General features: G+C 33.4%; 1 protein-coding gene across 3 annotated transcripts; it reads right to left on the bottom strand.

Annotated features, from left to right (window-relative positions):
* On the bottom strand, positions 1,459 to 7,264 carry LOC109347721. 3 transcript variants are annotated; one of them, XR_002107636.1, is made up of 7 exons: positions 6,495 to 7,264; positions 5,775 to 5,989; positions 5,066 to 5,348; positions 4,891 to 4,976; positions 4,725 to 4,816; positions 3,218 to 3,593; positions 1,459 to 1,470 (listed from the first exon to the last, which is right to left on the bottom strand). XR_002107636.1 is itself a non-coding variant. In XM_019587741.1 (7 exons), the coding sequence occupies exons 1-6, from the start codon at positions 6,786 to 6,788 to the stop codon at positions 3,343 to 3,345; spliced, it is 1,221 nt and encodes a 406-aa protein (XP_019443286.1). In that variant the 5' UTR covers positions 6,789 to 7,264; the 3' UTR covers positions 2,802 to 3,080; positions 3,327 to 3,342. The 3 variants fall into 3 exon arrangements, 2 of the variants coding, with proteins under 2 accessions (XP_019443286.1, XP_019443285.1); XM_019587741.1 differs by lacking the exon at positions 1,459 to 1,470 and adding an exon at positions 2,802 to 3,080 and having other exon boundaries at positions 3,327 to 3,593; XM_019587740.1 differs by lacking the exon at positions 1,459 to 1,470 and having other exon boundaries at positions 2,802 to 3,593.

The raw sequence follows: 11,331 nt of genomic DNA, 5'->3' as shown, positions 1-11,331 counted from the left end.
TGTCCTCATCGTCATGAACCTGCCATCACAAGAGTCATCATACGCACACTCAGACTCAGAGTTGTCGCTCAAAATAGACCCGTACTTGGCACGCAATGATGCCAGATAATCATTGGCACCTCTCCATTGGAACCCTGAACCTCCACCTTTGGGAGGAGGGGGGACGATGCACAACGGCTCGGGAACCTCCACCAATGCATAAGATGAGTGCGACGATTTTTGGAAACACGGTGGAGGTCCAGGAAGGATCTCCACATCAGAATCAGACTCATAATCACATTTGTAAACCATGAGAAACGAGTGTTACCTGGATTAGAGGAAGTTGGAAGAAGTTGAAAAGGAGGAGAATCACGAAGAAGAACACGCTGGGAGTGAAAATCGCGGAGAATATTCAAGAAGGATAGAAACACGTAAAAGAGGAAAAGCCACGAGGTGTTCTCTATTTATAGAAAAACCTGAGCCATGGGCCCCGTGGCCAGGCCCATCCCCGTCCTCATCAGGACCGTAGGAAAACACTCGAGTGCAATCCAACGGAAACCCAAAAAACAAGGAAAATTCGGCGCAAATCAAAGGTCATGCCACGTGCTGGCACTCGAATAACCAACAGTCACTCCCACGTCACGACTAAGTTTGGCGGACATCAAGGGCCACGACATGTAATGATGAAACGTCTCACCCCAACGGATACATTACCCAAGGTCATTAATACATGCCACGTGTTGCGAAGAACCAAAGAGACACGTCACACAAAATCTCAAGCAAGAAGAACATCTAGTTGCTAAAGTTAGACCAACTCGCCCAATTAGGCAATCACCAGGTCGAGGGACGTCTCTAACAGTGCTCGCCCAGCGTCCTGGCGAACTCAGAACAACGCCTTTCAATCTCAATTTACCAAATCTCATATAGTTGGATCGCCTAGGAGGAGGTCGTTTGAAGATCATTAGAGTCTCCCAACATGCTCGCCCAGCATCCTGACAAACTAAGGGCAACTGTTCCACCATGAAGTAATCCAAGTCATGTGAGGCTCGTCTAGAGTCTCCCAACATGCTCGCCCAACATCCTGGCAGACTGGGGGCAACTGTTCCTACCCGGCGATCCCAAGGCCCACATGCTTGGTCGCCGAGGTAGATCTCGCGTGGTTGGCCCACAAGAGTTGACCCTGGAGACAATCCCTGGCACGCCATTCGTACCTCACCAATCCACCTGCCAATACGACAGGAGGACTGCAAAACGGCTACCAAACCGGCCACAGGCTAAAAGACAAGGTAGCGTAGAGTACGGTCCTGGCAGACCGCCTGACACGGAAAAAGCAGCCCCCGACAATACTCTTGGTCGGCTACGTACTACGCTACCTGCCAAAAGCCCAAAGTCAACTCTCCCCCTTATAAATAGAAGTCTCTACCAACAGGAAGTATTCTAATCATTCTACTCTCTAGCATTACTTACTATATTGCTCTCTCCCTTCATATTCTGATATTCTCATATACTTCACCCAAGTTCATATACTGACTTGATCGTCGGAGAACCTTTTCAGGTACCTCCCCCGGCGGGGCCAGCTCTTCCACATCATCCTGCTACACTCACGCTCTTCCTCCTCTTCACCATCTGCAACCGACCAGCTACCGTTCCATACTTTTGTGTTCTAGAAAAGAACAATAACAAAAGTTCTTTTCTCTCCAAATATGGTTTATGGTCACCTCCAAATCCATATTCATCAAATCTTGAAATTTAATAGTTTAAATGATAAGTTATTAGATTTTAAGAGACACAAGATCAACTATATTACTAGCACTTTTACAACTATTTTGAAACATAACCAACAACGGGTTGGTTAAATGGTATAAGGTTCCACTTATCATCTTCGGTTATCATCGTCTCAACAATGTTTTGACCATCACTATTCATTTACCATTTCCCCAATGTCATCACCTCAATGACACCATAACTATCACCACATTCATTACCGGTTCTCATGTTTTTTATTTCTCAAACGATTTTTTTATATTTCGTTTTTGTTTTATTTTATTTTATTTATCCAATTATTATTTATATACACGAACTATTCCATGAGTGTCCATTTTACATCCTCTTGGAGGAATGTAAATCTATTTTGATTGAGTACAAACAAAGTATAACCCAAACATGCAAAGTACAAGAAATTCACTTGAGTCCAACAGCATATTTTTGCTTATCTTCAACATATGTGACAATACAACAAGAAAATAATTTCAGTTGGCTGCAGGAACATGTTTAAGTAATAGCAATTAGAACCACGCATTTCGTAAATTTAAACAATGTTCATTTTCCTTCAAGAGAAAATTATGTAAGAAAATGCTGAGAGGAATCCGAAAAGGTTGAAATATTTAAATTCATTTAACGTAATATTTAAGTCATGAGGGTTTTCTACCTAGTAGACTATTCTTTTGAATTGAGTTCTCCTCGTATACTTAAATCCTAATAATTGATGTTTTTCATTGACATTTGTGTTACAGAAAGAACTATCTATTGACTGGATTAAGATATATTGTTAGATACTAATAGTTGAGTGGAGCTGACAAAAAAATGATTATCATCTCGTCAACATCCATTGAAAGAAACCTGTCATGAATGTCGACCCTTAAAACGTAGCAATGTTAGGAGTCTCCCTCTCCCACCTAATTTGGGTTGGGTTCTCCTTTGGTTTTACCACAAATATTCAAACATATAAGCTAGTGCTCATGTTACCACCAGCCCTTCTAATGTCACTAAACAATGCCACCATCTCTATTCATGCACATTCTTACAAACATTAGAGCTAACAATTAACATTTTAAGCGTTAAATACTTGAACTATTAAAACATTGCACAGTACTCTAGTTTCCTCTTTATCTCACAACACTAACAAGATTTTCATCAAGATAGTAAATGACATAAAACAAAAACTGTACCCTGTATACAGAAAATCCAACATATATAGATCAGTAAATATTTAAGTCTAAAGACTCAACCATTATTGAACTCAAAAAGCTTGGATGATATTCAATGTGGAACTTGTAGCACTGGCCAGTTTTGCTGTATATTTAGCTCCTCCCTTTCCATTAAGACCTTCCACTTATGCAACACTTTCCTTTTCTTTTTGTTTTTTTGCATATAAAGCAACTTTTTTTCCTTCTATTATTTTCACTTTAGAAGTCTCACCTTTTGTGCTGCTTAAGCATTTAATATAACAGGAATCCACATTCTCAGTAGTAGTATCAACACCATCAGAAAATCTCTAAAGATGGATGGACTAAACCAAGTTTGCATGGAGCAATGAACACAGAAATTGTAGGCTAATATCGTAGTAAGGAATGGAATTACATATCATCTAGTTCGGTATGTGCCGTTCGATATAAAGAACTGGTAATCATGATGATACACCTGAAGCAGACTTAACCACTTATCTGCAGCCTGTAAGAGAGAATTTGCTACTTGATTCTCACTATCTCCATTTTGCATCCAAATAGATCCCTTTAGCTTATAGGAAGCCATAGCAAAAGTTGGTAAGGAAATCTTTGGTATGCCATCTATCTCACTAGGATAAACCACAATTGGAGCCTGTGTAGATCCATTTCCTGCAATAAGTAATCAAAAGAAACTTCAAAATAAATAAGTGACATTGCACACAAACTGCAATTACCTTTTAGATTTTTGCAAGAAGTCTTTACTTCTATGTAACAACTGAGATAAAATAATAACTATTGTTATTAGAATCAATTTTTTTATTTTTTTTATTTTTACTTAATGGAATAAAAATAAAGTATTTTTTACTGTACATTATACAACTATAAGCCGCACAATATTATGAGACTGAATATTGAACGGTAAAATATCAACAAGAGAATAGCCTCAATGTAGCGAGATGAAATTGTTGCATTGGATATTTAGACACACTAGACAAGATAGGATTAATAATGAATACATTAGAGAGAAAGTTGGGATAGTTCTTATAGTACAAAACATGGTAGAGTCGCGCCTTAGATGGTCTGGGCATATGTGGTGGAGACCGTTAGAAGCCCTAGTAATGATGATAGGATATCGGGAATGAAAAAAAGGAAGAATCACACTAAAAATAAGCTAATATAATAAGCTCCATACTAGCTTGAAGTCTAAAATGTCTTAAATAAGTTAGACTTCGAGTGCAGAACTGACTAGCAGTACAAAGGTCAGAGCACATAATTTAGTTGAAACATTTGTCATACTTGAGTACTAAGAAGAAAAACCAACCTGTGTAGCTACAGAGAATCCAAATAGTATAGATATTCTCAAATTGAGCTGCATATAATTTGACACAAAAAAAGAAAAGAAATTCTCCTGATACTCTAACCAGACAGAAGAAATATGACTAAGACAATCTCTATTAGTTCATTTCCCGTTGCGTATGCAAACACAAACATGAACACATTATTCGTCATAACTTACAGTATTCATTTAAATAAACATATAGGCACATAAATCAGAAAATGACAAGGTCAAATGAAATTCCATTTGAGTATATGCCCATCTTTCACATTCTATGACCCGGATTTTTTTAAAACTTTCGCTTTTCTTTTTGTTCTTGGCATATACTAAAGGGGATAAGAGGAAATAATTTAAAATGAATGAGTACATCTTACATTAATGGGTCCAAAGGAATGGAAAATCTTGATAAACAAGAATTGCAATGCCACTGCAGGTCATAAATAGGCATAAAGTTCCATCTTTACCTGACTGGGGTGTGTGTAGAGTATGGTATGTAAGGAAGCAGGCATCTAAATCTTTTAATGTCGGGCCTGTAGGTATTCGATATATAGGATACCTAGAAGACACCATTAAAGAATGTTAATTAACACAAAAATCCATTACTAAAGCAATGGATTACGTTATTCTCACCATGCCACAGACATCCAACTCGATGGCAATAAATCACAGCTTCTCAACGACTTGAGGCTAGGATAATGGCGTGCAAGATCTATTATCTGTCCAAACATAACAAAATATCAGATGGAATGTTTAAAAGTTAAAATAAGTGATAATTAGCCACACAATAATGAAGATCATTACTAACCTTATCACACAACGGCTCACGGCTATACGGAGGATCTTGATCAAAATATTCAAAAAGGAGATATTGAGGATTCCCAGTTTCACTGTCATCACTAGAAAACCCATCTTGCATTATGTTGTTTTTATCATGTACTGGTAACCTGCTCATTTGAAACGAAACATCGCCTGCTCGATATTTACTACTTTGTGCTGTAAAGGGTTCATTCCTTTTTCCTAATTCATAATCACTGCTTCCATCACTACTTGAGTCTCTGTAGTAATCTCCATCACTATCTTCAGTGTACCTAATGAAACAAGAAAATCAGACCAGGTCACAAACTAAAGCAGAATAGCATGTTCTTCAGTAAATATTATAATTTTATTATTTGCATAAAAATAGGCACAATGAGTTTAACATCTTATGGATATAAAAAGAATGTAAATTCACAAATACAGAACCAAATTGACCAGATAAAGGAATCAGTAGTCAGAGTGGGAAAGGGGAAATAAGAAAAAAATACTTAAATTTCAATATATTGAGACCAACAAAAAAGACATTAATGTTCATGAAAAGTCAAACCAATTGGTTGCAAAGTTACCCAAATATACCATATATTTAGCAATTTAACCATATTACCATAGTACAACACAAACATTACATAGTGATGTCTCAAAGTTATGAATTCTTAAGCACATATAAAAGCATGGTTCTACATTCAAAATGCCAATACCTCGGCTTAACATTTGGCTTCTGAGATGATTGACCATATAGTTGAATAGCCGACAAATAGGGAACATAATACTGAACAACAGATTCTTCTTGATCAAGTAGCAAGGGGACTCCTGCTCCATATGCACTCCACTCCTTAAAAGATTCCCATAGATCATTCAGATCAAAGTAAGATTGATACTCAACATCACAAGTCTTCAAACCTCTCATTGTTGTCTACATTCACAAGTCACACAAAAAACAAGTCATTAATCATATGATGATAATAAAAATTCTAAATATCAATAAGCAAATAATTAAGAAATTATTTAATAAGTGCTTATAAAAGAGCTTAAGACTTTCCATAAGCTCTTTTTAGCTTATTGAACTAAGCTAAAATGATACTATAGGAAGATCATGAACTATTTTATATGTTTTTTCAAACACATGCTTAAGTGTTATATAATAACATAAGCCCAAATAAACTCTCTATAAGCTCTTCCAAAATGTTCCCTAAGTATTTAATAAATATTTGACAACTCATGATTCTACAATGCCAACCTAGATGCAATTGAATTTCCCTAACAAACATTCAATGAAAAGTTACATATTGAAAACATGACAAACTACAGTAAATGGAGGTAGATGTAATCAACAAGTCCAACAAAGTAAAAATCACCACTTACAAAGATAATCCAATTGCATAATAATAATTACATAAAGAGCAGAAGAGATCATCAACCTTAGAGAAATACTGAGCTGGGACAATTGGAGTTGTGGACTCCAGGAACCTTTCAGTGTTACTAGAAGGTTCTAAATTCCCTGAAGATGGTTTCTTCAAAGACTCATTAGGATTATTATTATTATTCTCAGAAGCAACAAGCTTTGTCTTTGAAGGTGAATCTGCAAACTCAGTTTCATCATTCTGTTTTCTCTGAGCTTGTTTACGCTGATTCTGATTTTTCATTCCTTTTACAGGAATGTAAAACTGTTCATCACCATGAACACCCCCAAACTGAAGAGTAGTCCCTAGCATTTTCTACTTAACAAAGTAACTTCACTCACCCAGTTAGAAAACGAAGGAAAATATCGTTTGACTGAGAAAAACAAAGAGAGAAGACCCAGATTCAAAAATCTTCTCTTTTTTCGATTTTCCAATGATAGAACAAGAAAAGACAAAAAATTATGAACTGGGTCGAGTTGTGTGAGCCTCTAAACACAGAAAAATGGAAATTTTATGAGTATATAGAGGATCAATAAGGTTACACGGGATTACTATGATTTTTTCAGTGTTGTTGAGGAAACAAACAAACACTAATTATGCATTAGAAGAAGATCAAAGTGAAAGAATTGAGAGAAGGAAAAGGAGATCAAAGGAAGGGATTGGAATATGTGAAAGTTTAGACAGAGAAGAAGTATATAAGTGTTGAGAGAGAGAATGAAATTGAAGGAATATATAAATGCGTGAAGTGAGTGAAAGGAACACAGAGAAGAGAAAGGGAAGAAAAAGTTCGTTGTAGAAACAATGGCCAATGAATTGAATATATGAAATAATGGTTGAACTAGATACTAATCCACATTTGAATAATATCTAAGCAGTAACAATGACAATATTGAAAATTAATGAAATGATAATGTAGTAATAATATAAATTTTTTTATTATAAATATATATATATATATATATATTTTTTTCATTTATAAACTCAAAACATATTATAAGTAGGTATAATCTTCACTTATATTATTTTGTTATTATAATTAAGTATAATTTATAATATTTTCACCCACATCATCACATGAAAAAATATCATGGTTAAAAAGTATATTAATGACATTTAACAAAAGTTAGAGGAATTTACTACCAGTAAGAATATTAAACTATTATTATAGTTTTTAATAATATTATAATTCATTTTCATTTTTTATCACAAAAGTTATGATATCACATACACTCAATAAAAAAATTATAATATAATACTCCAAACTAAAATATATAAAAATTAAATACTCAATACAAGAAAATAATAAGGTAGGTTAGTATATACAAAATATCTGACAACACGTTAGTATATCTATATCTATATTACTATATAAAGTTAAAACATGACTAATAAGTAAATTTTTAATTGAACAAGCTTAATTTTTATATTCTAACTTGCCCTCTTTAAATCAAGGTAAGCTTTTATATTTGAAAGGGTTACTAGCCTTTATTATTTTTTAAGCAATGTTTTTACAACTTTTGAATCTATAAAGTATGAAGGATAAATTCATCATTCAATGCAAAAGCATAATATACAATATCATACCTTAGTAATATTGTAACAATAATTATATTTGATTAAGCACAAACAAAGAACACACATTAATACATAATACTAAAATATAATATATATACAATAATATTACAATAATTGAATGCATGTGAAATATATAAAAACATGGTCATAAAAGGGTTGAAATTGAATAAAGAGTTTACTTTATGTGTATCAATAATGTAATTTTTTTTTATATTATTGAATACACCATCAAACATTTATATGGAATATATTTATCTAAGAGTTAATAATGATGATGTACTTGAAATGTAAAAAAGAAAATCTCCCTATAATGGCAAAATAGTAAATATTGCAAGTTATTCAATTATTTGAAGGTTCAATTTTTTAAAAATAAGATTGAACAATTACCCAAATCCAATATATTCACTTGTAAACTACAATATCTAACAAAATTACTATATTTAACATGTAAATTACATGTTACAAATAATAAGAAAACAAATTGACTAACACAATCTCTCAACATGCTAATTATAATAAACATAACATATTTATAAATATAAATATTAATACCTGCATCATATTACACAATTTTTAATATGTGCTACGACAATATGGTTTTAATACATGTGCAACTGCCACCTTAGGGAGATTTTTAATTATCATTTTTCCTACTTTGCTAAATTTGACTTCGGTGAGATTAAGGAAAGTGATTTTGGTCGATGTTATTTTATTATAAAAAATGGGAAAAAATCCATAATAAAACTTATAAACTTTATAATGTGAATTTTTTATTTCTATTAAATTTTAATGGTTGATAAATTGATTTTTCCATAAAAATAATGTCAAATTAGTAAAATGTAACTAATATTTTGTTTTGACCTCGATTATTATGTATTATTATTTAATTTTAATTTTATATATTAATATTATTGTATTGTCTTTTTTAATTTTAAAATTTACTTTTCATGTATTTTCAATCAATTTATATTTTGACAGTAGTATCCTACCATTAGACATTGGCTAACATGGATTGTTATAGTATTGTGAGTATGATGATAACAATTATTTGATAGTTTATTAGTAATTTAACATCATTTGTATGTTAGGATCAATTCAGCAGTAAATATAGTTTAAGTGATAATTAAAAAGAAAAAAATAGTTCATTACTTTCGAAATACATAAAGTTTATGGGGTTATGCATTTTCCCTTTAAAATATGCTCATTTTATTTTAATGGGACACTCATCTTGTCTTTATTTTTACTGGAAACTGTGAGTTCTCCGTATAACTAAATTCAAAATGAATTGATTTTTATTTATTTTCATTTTTTGAACTGATCTTTGATATTTTCAATTGATTATTTATATAACTAAAAATATCTCTCATCTTATATATAATGAAGAGATTCTTATTGAGTTGAGTGATTATTCATCCTAACACAAGTATCATTTTCAAGAATTGAACATTTGAATTTAGTCAAGAACGATACGTTGGAATCTAATAAAACCTTACATTATTAGAACATATCTCACTGGGTATATTCAATTGATTTATTGGAAGTAATCCTTCATAATATTACATAGGGATGAAAATAGGTTAGTTGTGGCAAGATTTTACCTTAACAAAGTATAACCTATATAATACATCATAGTTTGGACATGATATATTTATCTTTTAAAAAACTCAAGGCATATGTTTTGCTTTTGAAAAAGGTAGTTGTAACGCCCCGAAAAATACTTCTAAAAAACATTGCGAAAAAATGGGTAAATTTTTTTTTGAAATGGTGATGCATAAAATTGTTTCCTTTTAAAACCTTCCTTTTCCGGGACATCACTTTAAGTAACTCAAATGCGGAAAATCAACTTATCATTATCGAATGATAACTTAACCTGATTCACAATTTCCTGAATAACACAATGCATATAAACGGTTAAGTCATCTTTAGTTCATACAAACTAAGTCAACAAAGGCGGAAACTACATCGCCACTAACATATACAAAATCCAAAAAGAAATGGCAAGAATATTATCATCGCCAACAGACACTAAACAAAGACATGAACAAGTTGAAGTCGTCCTTGTTTTCAAAAGTCCCAAAATGATAAGCAACTCCTAGTGGCTAACTCCAAAGCTAGGGTGCAACCTCTCCTCATGCCCCCTCTTGGAACATCATGGACGGGTAGCTCCAAATCCGAGCAAAGATGTCTACCTGACGAGCACACGTCCGAAAAGCAAGCAATAGAAAAACAAGAGAAATAGGGAGAGTACGACATCTAATGCACATAAATTCATTGACGGCGTGGACTTACTCAGAATATTACACTTAGACATGAAAAACATTTCATATATATATAACATATTACATTATAAGTCATCAGTTGTTCTCGTAAACAATTATCCAATTTACAGGAGTAATATAACCAAACTCATCAATTGTTCTCATAAACAATTATCTAATTCACATGAGTAATATAACCAGACTCATCAATTATTTTCATAAACAATTATCTAATCAACCTAGATAATGTAAACAACACTTATTCCCATCAATATCATAATTCACCTTTTATCAATATATCATTCATCAACAAAATATCATGACTATAATTAATTAACACATAAGTGGGGATCATAACCCCAAATAATAACACGCATATCAATAATATATCAACATACATTTCATAAACAAATATCATAACCACAATTAATCATATGTGCATAATGTTGATGATGCATGATGTTTGTAACTCAAATGTGAGAATCCACTTCCACAAGTGCAATATATGCATGCTATGTCGTGATCATCCACCTCACACCAATATCCTCCCAATAATAATTCGTCCATTTTATTGGACGGAATTTCGATGAATTAGATATAAGGGCTAAAATCATTTATTTTGGCTTTTTGGCCCCATATTGTAGGGTGGATCTCGACACTTCCACTTGACACCTATCGTTAATGAGAAACGGCTCGTCTCGCCGTGACCAAGAGTACAGGTCCCAAACCAAGCCACTTTGTACGCACCCGAAATAACATATCCTCGCAAGGAATTAAAAATAGATCGATCGGTTCCCTCAGGAACAGTCCTACCCGGACCTAGGTCGTACAAACGCTTTCAGGGCATCCCTCTCATCGATCTCGAATGCAATCCAGGGGTTGTCAGAGATTGCCTAGTTTGGCCTGTGAGAACTGTCCGATCCAACAGGGTACCTCCCCAGGAATAAAAGGGACTCGTCTCACCCAGACTCTCCCTCAAGACAATGTTGGCGAATCACCGTCCAATCAGTGCCGTCCCTGCT

The sequence above is a fragment of the Lupinus angustifolius genome, chromosome LG05, assembly GCF_001865875.1.
Source record: "Lupinus angustifolius cultivar Tanjil chromosome LG05, LupAngTanjil_v1.0, whole genome shotgun sequence".
NCBI classification, from domain to species: domain Eukaryota; kingdom Viridiplantae; phylum Streptophyta; class Magnoliopsida; order Fabales; family Fabaceae; genus Lupinus; species Lupinus angustifolius.
Note: the sequence above shows the minus strand (reverse complement) of the source record. Positions and strands in the feature narration are given on the sequence as shown.